This window comes from Macaca nemestrina, chromosome 8 (assembly GCF_043159975.1).
Source record: "Macaca nemestrina isolate mMacNem1 chromosome 8, mMacNem.hap1, whole genome shotgun sequence".
Taxonomy (NCBI): Eukaryota; Metazoa; Chordata; class Mammalia; order Primates; family Cercopithecidae; genus Macaca; species Macaca nemestrina.
Genome location: NC_092132.1, coordinates 144,362,279 through 144,385,210, shown reverse-complemented (window position 1 = coordinate 144,385,210; position 22,932 = coordinate 144,362,279). Strand labels below are relative to the sequence as shown.

The 22,932-nt window shown below is 42.0% G+C and overlaps 1 protein-coding gene and 1 long non-coding RNA gene across 3 annotated transcripts in view; one reads left to right on the top strand and one right to left on the bottom strand.

Annotated features, from left to right (window-relative positions):
- LOC105491161 (methionine sulfoxide reductase A) overlaps window positions 1-2,817 on the bottom strand; it is a 412,862-nt gene extending 410,045 nt beyond the window's left edge. The window contains exon 1 of one of the 2 annotated variants that reach the window (XM_011757323.3): window positions 2,374-2,817. In XM_011757323.3, coding sequence (XP_011755625.1) covers window positions 2,374-2,515 — 142 coding nt within the window. In that variant the 5' untranslated portion in view covers window positions 2,516-2,817. The remainder of the gene's footprint in view (window positions 1-2,373) is intronic. The other variant, XM_011757322.3, reaches the window with a different exon arrangement.
- Window positions 1,491-17,415, top strand: LOC105491162 (uncharacterized). Its single transcript, XR_003020275.2, has 3 exons — window positions 1,491-2,103; window positions 13,054-13,146; window positions 14,609-17,415. It is a non-coding gene; the product is annotated as an uncharacterized lncRNA (long non-coding RNA).
- The last annotated feature ends 5,517 nt before the right edge of the window (window positions 17,416-22,932 follow it).

Here is a 22,932-nt window from a genome sequence, read left to right as displayed (position 1 = left end):
TTGAAAAAGTTTGAAGGTTTGACTCCTTCTCGCAAGGTGGAAAACTTGGCCACAGTTTGTAAAAGGGTGGAATTGTCCTTAAGAATATAAAAATGGTAGGATGAATGCTAAGATGGTAATCCTTAACACCACAAGTATTTGGTAATGGTACACACCTGACACTAGGCTGATCTAAAGGCACTAAAGAAACAGGACTTCTGAAGTCAAAAGGTGATGCTTTTGTCACGCAACTTTTGAGAGTCAGGGTACAAATAACAACAGTCATAGATGGAGGCAATGTGGACAAGGGAGGAGTTGTTAAACACGATGCAAGTTGCAGTGGAGGTGAATTCAGAACAATACTAAATCCTTAAGTTTCAAGTTTACAGCCACTGAAACCCACTGAAGAGATAACACTGCCCATTTCTGGGTCCATTCAGGGCTTTCAGCAACCTGTCAAGACTCAGGAGTGGAGACTGGAACGTCCACAATCTAAATTTCAAACACTTTTTGTGGAAAAAGTTACAACAGATGAACAATAAGGACATATGCACTGTAGGCTTGGCCCTACACCAAAAAAAAAAAGGTTTACTGGCCCAGATACAGAGATGTGTCGGCGTACCAAAAACACTCACAGCTATATGAAGACAGCGGAGCCTGGAAAGGAACCAGGTCCTGAGGTTTGGCAGTTAAAAGTTATGATGAGGATATGAAAAAAACTGTTGCCTCATTTCTGAAATGTTTGCTAATCTTTTACCAAAAATGTCATTTACATATTGGGAAACTGATTGGGAAGGCTTTGGTTAAGATAAAGTCAAAGTAAATTTTGGTCCATCTTGACCTTGAACCAGTTTGGAAATCTGAACAAGAGTTTTTTGATGATTTGGTTTTTTTGGTGTATGGGAGGCATAGCAAAGATACGGTAGTGTGTGAACGGGAAGTATAACACAAGCTGAGGAAGTTTCACATTTGAAACGTATTGCCTTTCAACATGCACTTATAAATACCTGCCTGTAAAAGAATGAAAAATTTTTAAGATATATTTATAAGGTTTAGATAATCTGGTTATATTTTATATATATAATTATAGATGTTTACTAGATTTGTTTCAAAACCCAATCTCTACATTTGAATCAAAAATAAACTTTTACTGCTGAGTCAGAGGTGAAATGATGGGGAAACCAGGAAACAGAAACTGCTAATTCGATTAACAAGCCAGTCACACAATTTCTAAACTGCCTCTAATCCAAAAAAACCTCTACCTTTTCTAATCTCATACCGATTATTCTACGAGATGACAAACTCTCAATATGACCTCCTTCTATCCTCAACAATTCTTGAAGGAAAAAAGAAACTTCCTAGGAAATGTTTTAAATGCTGAATTTCTCTGGCATTGAGCCACGTGTAGAAGATTAAACATCACTTAATCATCCAACAGCTCTAAGGCAGTGGTTTACAAGCTTCAGGGTACATTAGAATCACCTGGAGGGCTTGTTTTAGCGCTTGTTGGGCTCCACCCCCAGGGTCTCCAATTCAGTAATGGGGCAAGGCCACCCCAGGTGCTGCTGCTGCTGCTGCAGCAGCAGCAGGTGCGGGCACTTTGAGACGCGCTGCACTAAGGTAATACTAAAGTGTGGCTCTCGTACTGCGAAAGATTTTGATAACTTTTATAGCAGTTTACCATTACATGGCATCGAAGCACGTGAACATTTTTCTAGTATTTCACCCTTACTGTATTTTCCCAAAGTACTGGTGTAAGAACGACTAGAAAGTTTTCCAAGTTTGAGAAGCATCACTTTAAGCCGACCCGGCACACGGCAGCCCCTGGCGACAGCCGGGCCAACCTAGGGCCCGAGGGGGCACTACGGGTGACTCTTGCAGCCGGAACCCTGGCCTAAGACGCAGTTCCACACTTAAGGTTTTCATTGTCTTGTCTCATTCCGGCGTTTCCCGGGACAACACTCGCACCAGCCCCGCTGCAAGTGCCCTGGGTTCCGGCGGCCGGCGCAGAGGAGACAAGAAAGGAGGGAGCCGGCACAGCGCCGCGGGCGCCCGCGAGCAAAGGCAGACCCCAGCGGCACATTTCCTGCCCAAAACTTGGGGCCGCCACGGTATGCACTCTGGGTAAGTGAGACCGACGCACTAGGCTCCTTAAAAGTGCCCAATTTAGCTCCAGAAGATGAGAAGCCAAACAAAGACAAACGGGCGTCAGTAGACCCCAGCGTCGCCCCGGCCACGGCCGGCGCCCCTTCGCGCCTGCGCAGACCCCAGCCCCGCGACCCGCCAGAGGCCAGCCCGCGGCTTCCTTCCGGGCAACGGAGGGCGCGCTGCTGCCGGGCACAGGCGCGCATGCGCAGCAGCGCCGCCCGCGCCCTCCGTGTGGCCCGTGCTTACCCGCTACAGGGGTCTGTTCCTTCCGGCCCGGCAAGGCCTCCTGGGGGCTGACGATGCTCGAGGCCGAGTTGCCCATCCTCGGGACGGGAAAGAGGCTGTGGAGGAGGAGGAGCTGGCAAGCCCTCCGGGTGGCCGAGAGCATGGGAGGGCGCCAGCCGAGGGTCGGTCGCGGGGGACGGCCCTACCGGCTGCGGAGCCGCCGCCGGAACTGCAGAGAGTGGGGTCCGCGGCCGGAACTGGGGGGCGGCAGGGGCGCGGGCGGGCGCTGGGCGCTTCTGTGGAGTTGGCGGCCGCCCGTAATCGAGGTTGCCCAAGGCCGGGACCGTACAGGCTGTCACCGGGGGCGTGTTCCTTCCCCGGACGGGGGGTGTGGCCCGGCGAGTTCCAGAGGTTCTCCTCTCGGGACGAAGTTCTCGGGCAGAGAACTAGTGCACTCCTGTCGCACCAAGTACGTGAAGCGGTAGAGGCCAAAAAACAGCGCCGAGCCCTTGGGGATGGGGTTTGATTTTAAAGTTCCTGCCGTGTCGCCCCGACCTCGCAGTTCAGCAGTGCCCAGTAAGACAGAAGAGGGACCTGCCTTGCAGCCAGCTAGACTGTCCGTTTTTATTGGAGACATTGTCATGACGGTCATCAGAAGGGTTCCTATTCGTCCAAAGTGAAAACTAAGCACAGTTCTCAAAGTGCGCGGAATAGGGAAGATGAATTCAATATTAAGTTAGGTATTTACAGATATATTTAAGCCCATTTTGCAGGGGCCGAAATGCGGGAGCAAGGCACCAAAAGCACCCTTAAGGCAATGTAGGCGGACTTAATGCTGGTGTTGTATTGTTCTTGTTTCTCAAATCGTTTTTGTTCCTATGACTAATTCTCAAACTAAATGTAAAGTGGTTGGAGCCAGGTGAGTGACTTGGGAGTTAATCTGTGTGAGATTTTGGTTTAACATGTGTTCTGGCAAAATGGGCAGGTCGTCTCAGATAAGGGAAGGAACTTAAGGTTAGCACCCACAGAAAGGAAGCTTTCACCCAGCTTCCTGCATGGATTTAGTTACCACTTTGTTTTCATGTGGTCTGGACTGTAAGGAGGGCAGGAGGCTTAGCAGTGCTAAGTGTAGAATGTAGTGTGTTGCCAGGCATACAACACTAAAAAGGTTCTAGCTTTGATTTTGTAATTTGTATTTCCCCTGGGCAAAATCATCCCTAAACTGTTTGTTACTGCTAGGAGGCTATACCAAGTGGGTTCCACAGGCCTTTCATGAACACACCGCCAGGAGTCCCTCCTAGGCTTGCAAAGGCCTGGTCACAGTTAACGGTCTGAAAAAATAGTCATTCTGTCAAAGACAATATTTCGTGTTTTTCAGTTACTTCTTTTTGATACATACTGATTTTTCTGTGTTTTGTGGTTGATGGTATGCAGTTTCACATGCTAGAAATACTCTGCAACTAAGAGCTGAAGAATGTTTAGTGTGAAGAAATACTTATTTGGCATGATGGCTCATGCCTGTAATCCCAACACTTTGGGAGGCTGAGGCAGGAGGATTGTGGAGGCCAGGAGTTCGAGACACCATCTTTACCAAAAAAAAAAAAAAAAAAAAAAAAAAACAACGTTTTTAAGTAGCTGGGAATGGTGGTGTGGTAGCGCACACCTGTGGTCCCAACTACTTGGGAGGCTGCAGCAGGAGGAAAGCTGGAGCCAGAGAGGTAGAGGCTGCGGTGCTCCAGGCCGGGCAACAGAGCAAGACCCTGTCTCAAAACAAAAACAAAAAAAACCTGATACAATTTTGATGTTAAATGAAAAAGTAAAACAAATGCAGTGTGTGTGTATATATGTAGTATGTATGAAAATGCATGCACTCCCAGTTGCGCACCCACTGAACAACTGGAAAAAAATACAATTTTTTTGTAGTTCAGGATAGTGGGATTCTACTGATTTTCATTGTCTTTAAACTTATTTAAGGGTTCTGTATTGTTAACGGCATTCTCAAGTGTTCCAATGGCTGTTACTTTTATAATTATAAAAGAATAAGCATTTTTAAAGAGCAGATACATCTTATTTCAAAAACAAGTGTTTTTCATTTAGCAGAATAGCTGCAAGCAAAGTTACATTGAGTTTCTTTGGTTTTTTGAGGAAAGAACTGAACATTTTTGCCTTCAGTGATGCCTTTTTCACCGCTAGGACTTCTTTTCTTCAGACATTCCGCCTCATCCAGCAGTCCCCAACCTTTTTGGCACCGGGGACGAGTTTCGTGAAAGACAGTTTTTCCACAGATGGGGACGAGGAGATGGGGGATGGTTTGGGGGTGAAACTGTTCCACCTCAGATCATCCGGCAGTAGTTAGCTTCTCATAAGGTGTGTGCAGCCTAGATCCCTCACATGCACAGTTCACCATAGGGTTTGTCCTCTGCTGAGGATCCAGTGTTGTGGTTGATCTGACAGCCACATCTAGCTTGGGAAGGTGGGGGATGAGGTTTTCTTGCACAGTGACTATAGATCCAACTAATATTTGGATATTTGGCAGTTCTAATAATAAAACAAGAATGTTCTTTGGACAACTGTGTGACGATTACGCCTCTGGCCTCTCAAATATCCATGGATACCCTTGTGACACATAGAACACACCCTGTTTGAAGAGAGAAAACCCAAAGTTCTAAGCAGTTACCGCATCCAGCTCAGCATCCATCATCTAAAGATGTAACAGTCCCATACAAGTCTGATACAACTCCTCATGGTCCAGTGAGCTACAGAGTAAATTGTTATTTATTCCCCGTTCCCTTCCCCACACAGCCAGTATGCAGTGGTGAAGTAGGGCACGAAAACTAATTTGGAAGAAGAGTGAGGACAAAATAGTAGTTCTTTGTCTAAGCAAATGTGAAGAGAGATTAGACTGCAAAGGTAGTGAAGTAAATTCTTGGTTAGACGCCAGTTCTGTTTTCCAGGAGGAACTCTTGTTTGTTGCATCTGAAGATCTTTAGTTGCATCTGCAGTCTTTACCCACTGGGAGGTTCTTACCCATGATCCATGGTTCCATCTGAAGGGCATGCTGAAGAGTGTGTTCAGTGACAGGCTACACATCTTTTTATATCCAGTTTCTTACTGGTGCACTTTGAGGGACTGTGGGTTGCTTGAGTAGGGTCAGATAGACACAGGCATTGGCAAGCTAGGCTTAATAGCTTCTTTGTCAATCCAATTTTTAAAAGATACTGAAGGGATTTCTTATCGAGTTGTTCCTTGTATGGTTCCTTTTACAAATAACCACAGATACAGATCTCAATTAGTCATATTTCTTATGCCTAACTACTCTTCATCTTTATTTACGAGACTCTCTCATATCTCCTGTACCTACTAACTTAATGGCTACACACTTGCAGCCAGCAAAAGCAGCAGGCATGGTTAGGAAGGCAGTGCCCTTAATATGATCTCTATTGCTTGTCTGGCTTCCATTGTCCGGCAGAGAACACTTTGCTGATGGCCTTTGAGAAGTGCCTTGGGTCACAGTTTTATCTTCTGCTATCAGAAGTGTTATAGCTCTTGGCTTTATCAAAACTAGAAGGCTTGAAATCACCGCTCAGTCAATTTGTATTGCAGACTACAGGCAGAGAACTCCAGTCTTAGCATAGCTTTATTTCCTTCCAGCTCTGTTCAACGAAATGACTGGTTTTTACCTGAGTTCATCTTTCTCAAAGTACCTTGCTAAAGAGGCAGGAAGAAGTCAGTGCTTTCTCACCCAGAGATTCGCTCCCAACCATTTTCCCTGCTAATACAGATTCAAAGAGCAGGTAGTCTGCCTGCTAAGGTGTTGAGTTGACAGTTTTATCAAATATCTTGTGGCGGGGAAAAAAAAAAAGGAGGGGGGTGGTCACCAGCTTTTCACCTATAATACCTGCACTGCCCGTCAGTTAAATTAATACCACATGATTTAAGTTAATGTCATGGTCTCTACAGAAAATCCGGAGCTAATATTAGTTTAGCAACATTGCAGCTAGAAAATCTATATGCAAAAATCGTATTTCTATAAGTCAAAAAATGGAAATCAAAATTTTAAAAATACTACTTATTTATTATCATCAAAAATATTTAAAGTTTGTGTCTGACTAAAGATATGTTAGACCTGCACATCAAAACTGCAAAACCTTGTTATGAGAAATGTAAAAGACCTAAATAAATGTGGAGCTAACTACGTTGGTGGATCCAAAGCCTCAGTATTTTTAAATGCCAGTTCTCTCCAAAATGATCTATAGATTCAACACAATCTCAATGAAAATTCCAACAGGTTTTTTAGTAGAAATCGGCAAGCTTATTCTAAAACTCAAGTGCAAATGCAGAGGACCTACGATAGCCAAAAACTGAGGAGTCCAGTTCCAGGCCAAAATCAGGCCTGACCATGGCAATTGCAAAGGCTTTGCCTAGCAGACCTTAGAGGGGAAAGCTGCTGTACTCACACCAGATGTAGAGCACAGGCAGTGAACTGCAGTCTCTGAAGGAAGTTGCAGTCAAGGACTCAGACCTTACCCCAGGCCAGCCATGCTTATAGTTTATATCTGCATTTTGAGCCCAGAAACCTCCATTTGGAGGCCTCTGTACCGGGGGACAGGGTGCAGGAGAGTTGTTAAGACATTTCTCCACTCTGACTTGGTACTCATAGGCCTTCCCGTCCTCCCCTCCTCCACCTCCGTAAGACAGCAGGAGGCTTCCTGAGTTCAAGATTTACTATAAAGCTACGATATCCAGGAAAGTGTCGTGTTGACCACAAGAGACACATATAGATTAATGGAACAAAATAGTCCAAAAAAAAACAAAACAAAACCTTACACATCCATAGTCAGTTGATTTTCAACCAAGGTGCAAAGGCAGTTCAGTGGCTGCCAAACTTCTCAACTCTTTTGTTGTTTCTAAACTGCCCAGTCTATGGTAGTCTGTTATAGCAGCCTGATAGACTAAGACAGTGAGAAATTGAACTGTTACTATGTTTAAGGCACTATGGTTTTGAGTGGCTCAGTGGTTCTTAGACATCAGCATACACCAGAATCACATGGAGGGTTTATTAAAATAGATTGCCCGGCCCCAACCTAGAGTTTCTGATCCAGTAGTTTGAGTTAGCCCTGAAACTTTGCATTTCTGACAAATTCCCAAGTGATGCTAACACTGCTGGTTCAGGCAGCAAACTTTGAGATTTATTGTTCTGGTGGAACCCACAGCCAATATCCTGGCCCTCAATAAACATGCCTCTAGAGCCCCAAAATCTGTGATTGATCTCAGCTGCCTTCACCCATTCCAGGTTGCACACTGAATCCAAAACTAAAACTTAGCTCACTGTTAAAGCTATCATTGCTGAATATAAAGAAATTTGGAACATACCAGAAACCATGGGAAGAGCTAGGAAATACAGGATGTTCAACAGCACCTGATAGAATCTGTTGGACCCTCAAAATCTAGATTCCAGAACCTAAATAATTTTAAAACTTCTCTTTGCCATAATCTATGATTTTCAGAAATGACAACTAAAACTTTAACATTTTTTAAATCTAAGTCACATTAAGCTCTGATTATTATTATTTAGTCATTCCTCTTCATAGACCAAGCATGTTATTGAATCAGATCAAAAGCTGTGGAGAGGGTAAAGCAGAAATGAAAACCCCACGGGGGAATCTTAATATTTTGAGGGGTAGCGGTGCTCAGCAGTCAGTACACACAGGTGGTGACAAGCAAACTCTTTGGAAACCAAAAAATATCAAAGTTGCTGTAGGAAAATGTACAGGAAAACTTTCAAGTGTGTAAGTTGAAAAATGATGCAGAAATGTAGAGGCTATACAACATGATGTCTTTGCATAGTTAGTACCATTAACAATTTGAAAATTTACCACATTACAAGATTTATATAAAATATATCTCCAAGAGAATGTGTTCCTGATCAAATTTCAAAATTGACCTGTCAAAGTCAATAGTGCAAAGCACCAAATACTTGTGGAAGATGCATGTATTCCTGGGAACTAAAACCGAAATAGTTTTAGAGGTTGCAAAGCTGCTGTACTGTGCCAATGCCCTTTCTTATACATGTACCTATGTGATGATGGCTTGAGTCAGCTGCAGGGCAGGGGGCTCAGTGAGAGGGAACTTTGTAAAGGCAACTCTTCACTTCAGCTCATTAGCCTTGGTAATAGGCAAGTTGGTTTCCCATTATAATTTGATTGTTCTTGTGATGAATTCAATGCCAGTTCTTAAATAACTCTTTTATTTCTGTACCTGAAGCTAATGTTTACCTTGGAAATGTTGCAAAATACATAAAGAAAGAAAATACATTTTGAAAATTAGAAAAAAAGCCCAAGGCCTTTGGAGGTATCCAGTGAGAGACAGCTCTACACATCCTTCTTGTGTGCCTGGTGAGCTTGCCTCAGCTGTCACCAGTGTCCCTGCACTGTGCCCATCAGAGTGCCTGGCACTGCTGACTCCATGCTGCGGCCATTCCCTGGGGTTCAGGGTCCCCCTGCTTTAATCAGACTCCCCCACAGCTAGCCTGGTGCATTTTCTCTCTGAGTCTTCCTGTGAGAACATAATTTAGGGACAGGGTTCGGCACTGCACAGAGTGGCATAGAGGCGGTAGTAAGTACTTAATTCCTTTTTCACTACCTTGCCTACTACTAATGACTCCGCAGTGCCGCAATCAATACGCTTTCAGCACCTCCCTGCTGTTAGGTGAGTACCCTGCCCACCTCGGAAGATGGGGCAGTCCTTGACAACCTTCCTCACCCTTGTTAAGAGGGTGTCTATTTCTCTGTCTTCCTCCGCCTCAGGCTAGATTAGACTCCCCCAACAAATGACTTCCTATCACCATGAATCTTTCCTTCAGAGCTCTCATCAGAAACATCACTGGGAGGCCAGGTGCTGTGGCTCACACCTGTAATCCCAACACTTTGGGAGGCCAAGGCGGGTGGATCACGAGGTCAAGAGATAGAGACTATCCTGGCCAACGTGGTGAAACCCTGTCTCTACTAAAAATACAAAAATTAGCTGGATGTAGTGGTGGGAGCCTGTAGTCCCAGCTACTTGAGAGGCTGAGGCAGAAGGATCGCTTGAACCTGGGAGGCAGAGGTTGCAATGAGCCAAGATCGTGCCACTGCACTCCAGCCTGGCAACAGTGAGACTCAATCTGAAAAAAAAAAAGAAACATCGCTGGGGGTAATAATAGTAGCACCAACCTCACAGGTTTTTTCTTTTTGTTTTTTTCTTTGCGAGAATTAAATGAGTTAATGTGGGGAAAGTGCCTAGAAAAGCTCCGGACACATCGGAAGCCCTTGGTGCATGTTAGTTAGGATTATAATACACAGTTATTCGTGTGATTGTTTGAAATCCATCTCCTCCTCTGGACAGTAAGCTCTATGCGGAAGGAATTTTGTCCATATTTTGCTTATTGTTGTATCCCAATAGTAAGCATTCATTCAATGCTGGCTGGGTGGGTGCATGAATCACTGAAGGCCCTAAGTCTTCCTCATCCATTCTCCAGGATATCTAGTGGCCTCTATGCAAATTGGATTCGTAGTCTCTTATTTTGTTATCTAAGTGTTCTCTGGTTAGTACATGAATTAAACTTTATACATACACAACTTTCAGACATACATCACAGAGACCTCCCCCCTCTCCACCCCCACAAAGGACGCAGGTAGAATTTGGTTTTGTAAATACTGTTATTTGTCAACATTATCTTTTCTAACTACTTACTAAAAATGTGTGATCATGAAACATGGTAATCCAAGTGAATACACTTAACATACTGCCTAATAACAGCTATGATGATTGTCTTTATTATAAAGACATGACAAGCCAAGAGCACTGGACTTCCATTGGAGGACATAAGAAACATTTGTTGAGTAAATGAACAAATGGTGAGGCGAATGAGTATCCAAGAGTTGACCTAGATTGTAATCTAGTTTTGGATTAACCAGTTCTGTGACCTTTGACAAGTTATTTTCTGTCTGTTTTTCTCTTCTGTGAAATTGAGGCAGCAGCAAGGAAAAAATCAGAAATTCTCTAAATTCCTTGATTCACCAGCTATTTTATTTCATTTAAAGAGACAGAGTCTCACTACATTGCCCAGGCTGGTCTCAAACTCCAGGCCTCAAGCAACCCTCCCGCCTTGGTCTCCCAAAGTGCTGAGATTACAGATGTGGGCCACCATGCCTGGCGTGAATCACCAACTTTTTAAGCTGAGAGGGCTTTTGGCAGATCTGTCAGTTAATAGATTGTTCATCAACTTCACTCAGAGTCTAAAGGTATAGTGCAAAGTCATCCAGCTTTGATAAATTAGACTGATTCTTAATACAGAAAACTATACCTCTAGGCACACAGTAGACTCTCAGTAAGCTGGGGGTTGAATGAATGAAGCAGTGAATGGTATGGGATTATCTCATTTAAAACTGCTTTATGTTGATTCGTTTAAAACTTAATTATCAGATAACTTATTTCACTAATATTTATCAATGATAATTAACTACCTGCACAAAAATAACTGAATCTGTTAATCATATCTTTCTTGGGGACATGTTTGCCCCCAGAGTACATATACAGTAGACTTTTTTTCTTCAACATGTTACTTTAACAAAATGTAGTTATTTTAGGGTCTTATTAAGTGTGCATGCACACGTGTGTGTGTGTGTAAAAGAGAATAGAAAAAGACTGAAAGAATATATCCAGGCTGTTAACAGCAGTTATCTCTGGTGGTAGAAATATAGATAACTTTCACTTTTTTCTTAATTTTTTTCTTTTATAATAAGCATTTATTTTTCAATTCAGAAAAAAATAATAAAGTTTCATAATTCATTTATGAAATAGCCTGGACTCAGGACATATAAGCCAGTTAATGAAATTTTTTGCTTTCTAATTTTGAAAATAATATAATTCTTTGAGAACACTTTAAGTATAAAGAAGAAAACATCAACGACTTTCTATTGTAGTAGATCAGACCTCCCGTCCCGCCCCTTCCAGATGTATGGAGGGTTCCCCAAGCTTCCTGCTCATTTCCGGTGATGAAAAGCACAGTCCAGTTTGGTCTATACTTAGAGACTTCACTCGGGTCTGCCTTAATACTCTCAGCCTTCCCCACTCCCAGCCCAGCATGGATCCAGCTTCCCTACCAAAAGACACAAACTGGGAGGAGATCTACTTTTCCTTCTTTCTTCTCCCTGGGATCAAGCTCTTTTAGGATTGGGGCCTGGGAAGGGGGATGGAAGAAATGGAACAGGCTTTTCCTTAACTAGCCCGCCAGTGTTCTTCCCTGTGGGTTGCTCTGCTGGCTTCTCAGGTTCACAGCCACTGGCATGGGAGCCCTCCACGTGGGGTGTGTGAACGCCCAAGCGAGTCTCCCCATGCATGGCACCTTGACATGGAAGCTCCACCACCAGGAAACCTCCTCCAGAGGTTCTGCAGCTTCTGCTCGAGGCACAGTCCACAGTGTCTGGCTGCTTGAAACCCCTTGCCCCAGGAATCCTGAGTTCATGAGCATTATAGAGGCAGGCTAAATTGAGCTAAGCTACCGTAGCTTCCAGTCCTTTAGTTCCAGGGGAGCTTATACCTGCTCACCTTGCCAAGCAGTGGGACCACTCCTCTTTCATCTCCATTCTCCTTTTCCCTGCTAAGAAAAGCACAGAGCAGACCTACAGGGTACAGGGTTTCAGTAGAAATTTTCACTGGGGAAAAATACTGATTCCTCATTCTTGCAGACCTGCCCCATCTGTGGGCAATTCTAGTCCCTTTGGCTTCGGAGGAGTGGGCAGACCATTTGAGATTCCAATGCGTCTCCTGCTCCCCAGCCATCAGCCTTTTGCTTATACACACTGGAGAGATTTGACCACTTCTCGATAAACTGAGCAGTTAGACCCCAATTGTTTGAAGATCTCTTTTGACTTGGGGTAACTGATGTCTCTCTGCCCTAAGCATTGGGTCCTCTTTGCCCACTTTAGGGAAACAGGTGAAATTTCCCTCAACATAGTTATGTAAATATCATATTCAGATTGATGGGCAACAAAAGGAAAGCACATAACCCAGCTAAGCGTGGTGACTCATGCCTGTAATGCAATGATTTGGGAAGCTGAGATGGGAGGATTGCTTAGGGCCAGGAGTTCAAGACCAACCAGGGCAACATAGCAAGATTCCACTTCTACAAAAAATAAAGTTGGCCAGGCATGGTGATGCACACCTGTAGTCCCAGCTACTCAGGAGGCTGAGGTGGGAGGATTGCTTGAGCCCAGAAATTTGAGGCTACAGTGAGCCATGATTGTGCCAGTACATGCCAGCCTAGGCAACAAAGTGAAACCCTTGTCTAAAAAAAAAAAAGAAAAGAACCCAAAATGTCAACAGTGGTTATCTAATGAGATTGAGAGTAATTTTTATTTTTCCCATTACTTTTTTTTGCTTTCAAATTTTCTCTTTTGTAAAATTAATTATTTATATATAATAGTTGTATGTATTTTGGGGCTTCATGTGATATTTTAATACTTGTATATAATTTGTAATAATCAAATCAGGGTAATTGGGCTATCACCTCAAACATTTTTCTTTGTGTTGGAAATGTTAAAATTATTCTCTTCTATTTTAAAATATATTCTAAAATTTTCTAGAGTGAACATGTAATCATGTTTTGTTTTTGTTTTTGTTTTTGTTTTTTTTGAGACAAAGTCTTGTTCTGTTGCCCAGACTGAACTGCATTGATCCAATTTCAGCTTATTGCAATCTCTGTCTCCAGGACTCAAGTGATCCTCCCACCTCATCCCCCCAGTACCTGAGACTGTAAGTGTGCGCCACCATGCCCAGATAATCTTATTTTTTTATAGGGATGAGGGTCTTACTGTGTTGTCCAGGCTGGTCTCAAACTCCTGGGGTCAAGCGATCCTCCCTGCTCAGCCTCCCAAAGTGCTGGGATTATAGGTGTGAGCCACAGTGCCCAGATGTAAACAGTTTTATTGAACAAAAAATAGTGTAAACATGAGCTGTAGGTTGGTAAAAAGAAAAAGTAATTAGGCTGTCTTAACCTGTACAACTTTTTAATTTTAATCTCAAATATTGGGTTACCCCATTAAGCTAGATTTTGTCTCCTTTAATTTATTTGTTCCCCAAAAAGAAAGATAAAATTTCTGTGTTATCAAAGAAAACTTTCTTTCTACACCTTCAGAAGAAATTAGTGCTTTTAAAAGTTAACTATCCAATTTTAGTTTATGTTGAAAAGAGGGCTGGTACTCCATTTATTGAGTTTCTTAAATTCTCATTAGCAAATAAATATTTTTGAATTGCTAGCTAGTAATTATAAAATGTGTTATGCCCTCCACATTGTGGAGGAAGCTTTTCTGCATTCATTTATACTGACTTCAACTTGTTTTTTTGTTTGTTTTTGGAGGTGGAGTCTGGCTCCATAGCCCAGGCTAGACTGCAGTGGCATGATCCCACCTCACTGCAACCTCCACCTTCCGGGATCAAGCAATTCTCCTGCATCAGCCCCGCAAGTAGCTGGGATTACAAGCACGTGCCACCATGCCCGGCTAATTTTTGTATTTTTAGTAGAGATGGGGGGGGGGTTTACACCATTTTGGTCAGGCTGGTCTCGAACTCCTGACCTCAAGTGATCCACCCGCCTCAGCCTCCCAAAGTGCTGGGCCTACAGGCATGAACTACCATGCCCAGCTGATTTCAATCTTTAATCAGAGGTTTAAATATGATCTGATACTGAGTATTTGTAAAGGCCTCTTTAGTATATATTTTTTAAAGCAAGCACTACAGCTTGACCTAATTTTTTAATTTACTAAAAAAGGTTAACAAGGTTTGCTATCTCAATGTTAACAGAATTCAAAATCAGGATCTCTAAATCATGGCTCTATCTTTGAGCTAGGGGTACCGACCCCTAGTATATGTGTCAAATAAATGAGTGCAAATATCTTTAACTAGGTTTACATTTCACTCTTTACATTCCAAAATAATAAACATAGGCATATTCCAAAAATTTCTCCCAGTACAAAGCATCTAGAGTAAAAAAACAAAAGAGCCACTTGAATATATCCTGCCGGTGGGGTATATCCCTCACATCTTTCTCTACATAGGTTTATTTTTAAATCACCTCATTAAAACTCAAATCTAATCTGATAATTTCGACTCTGGTTTTCATATGTAAATGCCATATAAAATACATTTTGATTCATAAACACTATAGCTGTTTAGGTTTGCTTTATTTTATTTCATCTTTTACCTGTTCTGCCTGCAGATATTATGCAGAAATTTTCTAGGTCACAATTATTTTTTCATCAGAACTTCTCCTTGAAATGGTAACCAGCTCCAGTGCACACAAAGAGGAAAGAAATTCATCTTTACTTCCAGGCTACCATACATTTTTCCATGCTTAGTAAGCTGTGCTTCGTGCCGCATATGCTTCCGTAAGCCTCTCATAAGGTTTAATTTAACTCAATAAATATTTGTGGAATTGAATTGAATTTCAGTAATTATTCCATAATCTTAAAGCATGTAGATACTGGAAGGTAGAAGGATAATACACCGTTTAGTGTTTGCACTTTGAAGGTTGCCAAACCTCTACAAGCCCATTGCTGAAGTCAGGTGATACTGATAAGTGGGTTTTGTTAGTTATGTGGGGCTCACCAGAGAGCCGTTTAGTTCGTTTCCAATCGCTGTTTTTTTTGGTCCCAGATTTCTAAGCTAAAAACCTCGACTGGAAATAAATTCATTTCCTTAAGCCATCTGGTGGCTTTTACTTGTAACTACAACATCAACTAGTGGCCAATCAGAATTTTCATACATGCCAGATACGCATGGATTCTGTCATTTTCTCACTGTGTCTCCTACAAGATGTGTTACGATGAGGTGATACCCAAGTAATATGTAGATATTAGAAATCCAAGAGAAATCTTTATGGTTCTAACCTCAGGGCTACTTTAATATCAAGAGCAACATAGTAAAGGCTGTCGATAATGGGGTAAGAAAAATCACATTAATTTATTATGATTATATAATATAATACTTGTTGAACATCCTTTAACATGCCAGGCACTGTACCTAGATTTGGGGGCTATAAAAATTAATATGCAAGAGCCCATGTTCTTAAGGAATACCGGCAAAATGATAATATATAACAGGATAAGTATTGTAATAGACCTGTCAAGGTAGCAATGGGGAAACACTTGAATTTTACCCCAGATTGAAAACCAGAGAATGGCCACTAGTTCCTCTTGAGGTTTGCAACATACCCAAAAATAAAGTCAAAATTCATTTTTGGAGTCAGCTCACATGATGATGCAGCTGTAAGTGTGGTATGTAAGTCAGTGTCCTACCTTCTGCAAAAGCCAGGAATAGTCACATCTTTGTGTAATGCATCATCCTCAAGGTCACGTTACTCCAAGCTGGATCACAACTGGGGAACCGGGGCCCCAAGGTCACTAGATAAGCTCCCAGGTGGCTATCCAACTTAGCCCAATGCCGCCTCCAGCCTGGCTGTTGGAGGAAGTAGGACAGCAAAGAGGATAGAAAGCCTGCTTGCCTGGCTGCACATGTGCCCATTCTGCATCTACCGGCACCCTGAATGACAAAGCGTTAGTAGACAAAGAGAAGGAAGAGTACATCTGTCTTGGAAGGGCAGAGAAGGCTTCTGAGAGGCTGTAGTGTTTGAGCTGAAGGTGAAGAGTAGACAGGAATTCACCGGATAGGTGAGGGCAAGGACATTCCATTTAATGGAGACACATGCAAGTGTAAAGTATAAACAACGCAAGGCTGATTTGGGGACCTGTGGGTAATTCCGCATGTGCAGAAAGGATGTTGTGAATGCAAAGTGGGGGAAGCTACAGCTGAGAAGGTGGGCAAGAGCCCGCTCAGGGTGAGATGTGCATGGCAAGCCCAGGGGTTGGGACTTTTGCCCTGCTGATAATGGGGCCACTGAAGGATTTTAATATGGCAATGATATAAAATCACTTTATTTTAGGGGAACCATCCTGGAAGCAGGATTGATATCAAGACTGAGCGCAGTGGTTCCCGTCTGTAATCCCAGCACTTTGGGAGACCGAGGAGGACGGGTCATTTGAGTCAGGAGTTCGAGACCAGCCTGACCAACATGGTGAAACCCTGTCTCTACTAAAAATACAAAAAAAAAAAAAAAATTAGCAGGGCATGGTGGCACATTCCTGTGATCCCAGCTACTTGGGAGGCTGAGGCACGAGAAATGCTTGAAGCCAGAAGGCGGAGGTTGCAGTGAGCACTCCAGCCTGGGCAATAGAGTGAGATTCCATCTTAAAAAAAAAAAAAAAAAAAGTTATCTGGTTGAAAGGATGGACAACAAGAACTAGAAGATCAGTTAGGTGGCTGGTAATATATTCCAGACATTACAAGGGTTTGCAGATGAAACTAGTGGCAACAAAGATGGAGAAGTGGGCATGGGATTGAGAAATATTTTGCAGGTATGATACACAGGTCTTTGTGACTTGGAGATAAAAGCTTATGCATACAGAGGAGTTTAGGATAATTCACAGGTTTCCGGCTTATAAAGCTCAGGTGTCCCTGAGATTCGCTGAGTGTCTCACTGAGGTAGACCACAGAGGAGGGAAAGGGAAAGCAGCTAGGAAGCAGCAAACATAATGAATTTGGTTTTGGAAACATTCACATTTGGGTTCCTGTGGGGTGGGATTGATATTCCTTAGGCAGCAGGCTGTTCAGGTCTGAAACACAGTGGAGGTCAGGGCAGAAGATGTGAATTTGGAATCCATCAGCATCAGTGCTATGGCAGAGGAAGATATCATCCCTGACCAAGATGTTATGATACCTGCACTCGGAAGCCATGTGTTAAATATACGTCAAATGGATAAATATGCATTCTTATATACGCCCAAGAATATACAGATAACCTGGCAGGAGGGCCAGGAAGAAGCCTGCCTAGCATTTTCTGTAGAGCCTGGAAATGAGGTTGGGGTGGGGCGAGTGGAGGCCCAGAGAGGGCAAGGATCTGGTGTCACAAAGATATTATGGATAGTTATAAAAATAAGTATTTTCTGAGTGTGTGTCTAGCTGCATTTATTTCTTATAACTGAAGGTATAGTGCTGTGTCATCCTTGTCCAGAGCTAGCCGTCACTCCTTATCTTCAGCCTTGATTGGAGCACAGAGCCCTGGACCCGACCAGCTCAATGGGATGGAAAGTGAAGCGGGACGAGGGCGCTCGCAGGTATAGAGCTATGAAAAATGTGATATCAGACGGAATGGAAATTCCAATCACAGTCACCCTGGGGAAATATCAACAGTATTCGTCTACTGGAACTCTAAATTAAAAGGCTACCCAATTCTTCAGGGGAGGGGATTGTTTCCCCTTACGTCAGTAAGTCCATTTTCCCCCTCTCCTTTCCTATTATGTTTTAGAAGAAATTCATTCCAGTTAATATGAAAATGAGAAGCCAGAAATTATGAAGGATGCGTGTGGAAGCAGCTCTAATGATTCACTGAGTCTGTCCATTACTCTGGGTATCAATAATACACTTATTTTCCTGTCATTTAAATTCTCAGTATCCATCTGCTCTTGGAACCAATCTGAACACCCTAGCATTATAAAGCATGTACTAATGGAAAGATACTGAGCTCCTTTATTAATATTAAAAGCTCCATGTCACTTTCATGGAATCAGTAAGGACCATCCTAAAGGACAGTATGACGTCCACACAGGGAGAGTATTCGAATGAACCTTACCCTTGCAGGAAAAAAATCTCAGCCCAGTCAGAAGCCAGCTATGGTTCACTTTTCCTTATTGAGATGTTCAAAATAAAAAATAAAGATATTCCTATCTCACCTCATTTCTGCTCAAACATTTTTTATTGTCTCTACCTAAGCCTAGGTAGTAGGATGAAACATAGATTTCCCAAATGAAACTGAGCGCTTTCTATACAATATTTTGACATCTAATGAGGTAAGCATTCCTTTGTTAATATGCTTTGTCAAAATTATTTTGGTCCTTCCTCCCTGTTCATTCTTGTTGATAGACTTTTTAGTGAGTTTGTCAATTTCCCCCAAAAATCCTTTGGGGTTTTGATTGGAATCATCTTCTAGCTATGTCATAAGCTGGAGAAAACGGACATCTTTAGTCTTCCTATTGGTGAATGTGCTATGTGTCTCTGCTTGCTCAAGTCTTTTTTTCCCCTCACCTCAATGAATTTTAGCATTTTGTTTATGTAGGTCTGCATGTTTCTTAAGTTCACTCTTTGTTATTTTATAACAGCTTGCTGTAATTACAGTGTGTCCAAAAAGTACAAACCAGAGTGTCATATTTTTCAGGACACTCAAGGAATGCAAATTATTCCACTATGGTATTTTGAGAGATCACATGAAACAGAGGAAAATGTAGTCCCTATCTATTGTTATAAAGAAATGGCTCATCTTATAAATTATATTTTGGTTGTTTTATGGAAATACCTACCAAATCACAGTGTGACTGCAGCAAATTTGGTTTTTTGGAAGAGCACAGCCTGTCAGATCAATCTAATTTCCTCAAGAGCAGGATAGCTGACTTTTAGATAAAGGCGAAGAATTATATGTGAAATATCTGAAGTTCAGCAAGGCTTTATTCTAATGAATATCATTCTGCCACAAAGAATGGAGTCAACATAGTCTGGTGCTGGCCGCATTGTTGATGGAGAAGTTGCACTTGAAAAGAGGCTGTCTTTTCAACTGTGTTTATTTTTATTAAATTAAAAGAAAACCAGCCTTTATGGCAAACACACATCTTACAGGAGAACTCAAGTAGTTTTGTTTTCTAGAGTTGCTGTGGGTCATAGCAAAGAGTAGTTTAATTCTCTCCATCTTTTAGCTTGGAAAACATTTGCCTGAATTCCCAACCTACAATCGTAGAGACTAGACACAATATTGCTTGAGAACAAAGAAGGAATCATCATTGTATCACTTCATGATCCTCTGAATTCTGCTATTCCTGTTTATACCTGTTTATTTAACATTTTATTAACACAAGGCAACCAACGCCCAAAGAAGTTATGAGGAAAGGAACAGGGGCCGAGAAAGTTATTAATGGATAAGCATGAAGACCCTCACAACATACTAATCCTCCCTCTAGTTTTAAAAGATGTGAAGATATAATTGTTGTAGAAAAGAACAGAAGCAAGAGGATGTAGAACAACTGGAATTCTCATACATTGTTGGGAATGCAAAATAGTACAACTGCGTTGGAAAACAGTTTGAAATTATAAAGTTAAATATACGTTTATCATACCACCTAACAATCCCACTGGTGGGTATTTAACCAGGACTGGCTGTATAATTTGTGTGCCCAGTATAAAATGAAAATGAGGGGCTCCTTATTCAATAATTACTGAGAATTTCAAGGCAGTCATATTAAACCAAGCACAGGGTCTTTCTGAGTTGAGCCCTGGTGTAATGCACACATTACACACTCAAGAAGCCTGTCCTATATCTACCCAACAGAAATGATAACATATTCCCACACAAAGATATTTTTTTCACAACAGGACTTCACTCTGTTGCCCAGGCTGGAAAGCACTGCTGCGATCATGGCTCACTGCAGCCTCGACCTCCCTGGGCTCAAGTGATCCTCCCGCCTCAACCTCCTGAGTAACTGGGACAACAGGCACGTACCACAATGACCTGCTAATTTTTGTATTTTTTGTAGAGACAGGGTTTCAACTTGTTGTCCAGGCTGGTCTCAAACTCCTGGGCTCAAGCGATCCTTCCGCCTCGGCCTCGAAAAGTGCTGGAGTTATAGGCATGAGCCACCATGCCCGGCAACACAAAGATTTTTATGTGAATGTATGATATAGTCTGAATGTTTATGTCCCCTCAAAATTCATGTATTGAAATCCTAACCCAAAAGGTGATAGTATTAGGAGGTGGGGACTTTGGAAGGTGATTAGATCATGAGGATAGGGTTCTCATGAATAGAACTCTTAGAAGAGACCCCAGAGAGATCTCTCACCTCTTCTGCCGTGAGAAGTTACAGTCAGAAGACAGCTATCTATGAGGAAGCAGGCTTTCACCAGACACCATGTCTGCTGGCACCTTGATCCCAGACTTTCCAGCCTCTGGAACTGTGAAAAATACATTTGTTATTTATAAGCTACCCAGTTCATGGTATTTTGTTATAGCAACCTGAACAGACTGATACAGAAATTGGTACTGAGAAATGCAGTACTGTGGTAACAAATTCCTAGACATGTAGAAGTAGCTTTGGAACTGGGGAATGGATAGAGGCTGGGAGAGTTTTTAGGTACATGCTGGAAAAAGCCCACATTGCCATGAAGAGACCTTTAAATGTGATTTTGGTGAAGGTTTGGAAGAGGAGAGCTGTAGGGAGAGCCTCAATCTTCACAGAGGCACCTGAGTAATCCTAGGCAGAATGTTGGTAGAAATGTGAACACTGAAGTCCATTCTGATGAGATTTGTATTAGTTAGTTTTCATGCTGCTGATAAAGACATGCCCAAGACTGGGAAGAAAAATAGATTCAATGAGCTCACAGTTCCACATGGCTAGGGAGGCCTCATAATCGTGGCAGAAGGCAAAAGGTACTTCTTACATGGTGGTGGCAAGAGAGAGAATCATGTTGGAAGGCAAAAGGCATATTTCTTACATGGCAGCGCAAGAGGGAGATGAGAGCCAAGCAAAATGGGTTTCCCGTTATTAAACCATTAGATTTCATGAGACTTATTCACTACCACGAGAATAGTATGGGAGAAACCACCCCATGATTCAATTATCTCCCACCAGATATCTCCCACAAGACATGGGAATTATGTGAGTACAATTAACGATGAGATTTGGGTGGAGACATTGAGCCAAACCATATCAAGGTCTCAGATGGAAATGAAGGACATATTATTGGAAACTGGAGGAAAAGCAGTCTTTGTTATAAGGAGGCAAAGAATTTGGTGGAACTGTGTTCATGTCCTAGTGTTTTGTGAAAGATGGAACTTGTGAGCAATAAAATTGCATATTTGGCTGATGAAGTTTCTTTTTGGGATAGAGGTGGTGATGGAAATGTTCTATATCTTTGTTGTGGTAATTACATGGGTCCATACATTTTTCAAAACTTAAAAGTATAATACAACTTCCAAGCTTACAGTTAGCTAAAAAGGAAAGAAAAAAATTACTAAGCCAGCAAAAGTAAAAACATGGAGAGGGAAAAAAAATGAACGGTAAATATCAAAGAAGTTATGAGTCATATACATCATGTGATCTGACTCTTTTATTTAAATTTGGTTCTTTCAATAGCTTTAGGAGTACATGTGGTTTCTGGTTACATGGATGAATCATATAGTGGTGAATTCTGGAGTTTTAGTGAACTCATCACCCAAGTAATGTAAGTTATACCCAATAGGTAGTTTTTTCGTTCCTCATCTTCCCTTCTACTCTTCCCCCTTCTGAATCTCCAGTGTCCATTATACCACTGTCTGGCTTTGTACCCCCATAACTTAACTCCCACTTACAAATGAGAACATACAGTATTTGGTTTTCCATTCCTGAGTTATTTCACTTAGAATAATGGTCTCTAGTTCCATCCAAGTTACTACCAAAGACATTATTTCACCTTTTCTTTTTTTTTTTTTTTTATAGCTGAGTAGTATTCCATGGACTATATACCACATTTTCTTTATTTACTCATAAGTTGATGGGCACTTAGGTTGATTCCATATTTTTGCAATTGTGAATTGTGCTGCGATAAACATATACATGCTAGCGTCTTTTTGATGTAATTATATTTTTTTTCCCCCTTTGGGTACATACCTTGTAGTGGGATTGCTGGATTGAATGGTTCTTTGAGAAACCTCCATACTGTTTTCCATAGAGGTTGTATTAATTTACATTCCTACCAGCAGTGTATAAGTGTTCCATTTTCACCACATCCATGCCATCTATTGTTTTTTGACTTTTCATTAATGGCAATTCTGGCTGGGGTAAGGCAGTATCTCACTGTGGTTCTGCCTAGCATTTCCCTAGTGATTCGTGATATTGAACATTTTAAAAATGTTTTTTGGCCATTTGTACATCTTCTTTTGAGAAATGCCTATTCATGTCATTTGCCCACTCTCACCCCACCCCCTTTTTTTTCTGAGATAGGGTCTCACTCTGTCACCCAGGCTACAGTGCAGTGGCACAGTCACGGCTCATTGCAACCTTGACCTCCTGGGCTCAAGTGATCCTCCCAAGTCACTGGGACCACAAGCACATGCCACCATATCCAGTAATTTTTTATTTTTATTTTTTTAGCGATAGTGTCTACCTGTATTCCCCAGGCTGGCCTTGAATTCCTGGGCTCAAGCAATCCTCCCACCTTGGCCTTCCAAACTGCTGGGATTACAGGCATGAGCCACTGTACCCAGCCTGCCTACTTTTTAAACAAGATTATTTGTTTTATTCTTTCTGATCTGAGTTCCTTGTAGATTCTGAATACTAGTTCTTTGTTGGTTGCATAGTTTGCAAATACTTTCTCCAATTGTATAGGTTGTCTGTTTACTCTGATTATTTCTTTTGGCTGTGTGTATAGAAGCTTTTTTAGTTTAATTAGGACTCATTTGTCTATTTT